A 1,069-nucleotide genomic window follows, 5' to 3' on the forward strand; every position below is an offset into this window, starting at 1 on the left:
AAAAAATAACTTGCTCTGGTTGTTGTATTAATGGCTTTTGATGTTTGGATTTGCATAAATATATTCCACTTAATATACGTGTGCAGGAGTGCTGCAGCAAAGTAATATGTACTGTCTATTCTTTGTGTGTGTGTGTGCAGGTAAGGACAGCCCAGGCAGTGAAAGTGATGGAGGGGACAGTCGTTCAGAAATGGGGTCAGGAGAAATCCAGCCCAAGAAGGTAATCAGTGACGTGCAGTACCGATGTAACTGACTGATGCTGCAGCATGTGAAGCGCTCTGCCTCGTCTACATTCCTCTGAACACCAACTCATTCTGCACACACGCATGTAACCTTTCAACGATGTGTCTGAGGAACATCGGATAATTATCCTGCCAAAGACTGAACGGCTTGAATGACGGAGCACAGCAGATGAAGTCAGCTCGGATTCAAAGCGGCTTTAACTGCGTCTAAATACAAGTCTTTTGCTGTTGCATTGGGTCACATTTTACTTTTTACTTCACATTTTTACTCCTATCTATACATATATTGAGTTTTTTTCTTTCATTTTCAGTGAACTCTGAAAGTAAAAATGTGCTTAAAAACAGGTGGAGGGAAACCCACCCCATATCACTTTCACAGTTTCAAGTGAAAGAAAATGGAAATTCAGTCTGGCTGTTTGTGCAGCTTGTGGTCTGCGTTTGTGACACCCAACTGCATTTTGCCAAGGTTGCAAATGTGAACCGCTAACAGCGCTAAGGTCAGACAGAAGCTGTGTGGAACATACAGACAGTGGAGAAGTGAGATTATTCTGCAGTAGCGTTGACTCCCATTTATATCCACTGAAACCGACGACAGCTGCTGGCCCACACAGGCTAACAGTGGGATAGAGTTTGAGGCTTTAAAACCACAGATTTTTGTTGAAGTGTTCCTTTTTAATGTTGCGTTGTGTCATTTCACCTCTTCAATGCACCCGTAGATCCGAGGGTTCGGCTTTGGTGACATCTTCAAAGACCAGCCAATCAAGCTCAGACCTCGCTCGATGGATGTGGAGTCAGAGATGGACAAGGTGAGACACACACACACACAC

At 43.9% G+C, this 1,069-nt stretch overlaps 1 protein-coding gene across 1 annotated transcript in view; it reads left to right on the forward strand.

Annotated features, from left to right (window-relative positions):
• sh3kbp1 (SH3-domain kinase binding protein 1) overlaps window positions 1-1,069 on the forward strand; it is a 14,906-nt gene that overhangs the window by 2,192 nt on the left and 11,645 nt on the right. Inside the window, exons 3-4 of the mRNA XM_035654669.1 lie at window positions 141-220; window positions 959-1,048. Coding sequence (XP_035510562.1) covers window positions 141-220; window positions 959-1,048 — 170 coding nt within the window. The remainder of the gene's footprint in view (window positions 1-140; window positions 221-958; window positions 1,049-1,069) is intronic.

This window comes from Morone saxatilis, unplaced genomic scaffold, assembly GCF_004916995.1.
Source record: "Morone saxatilis isolate NCDOM2014 unplaced genomic scaffold, NCSU_SB_2.0 Contig0, whole genome shotgun sequence".
Taxonomy (NCBI): Eukaryota; Metazoa; Chordata; class Actinopteri; family Moronidae; genus Morone; species Morone saxatilis.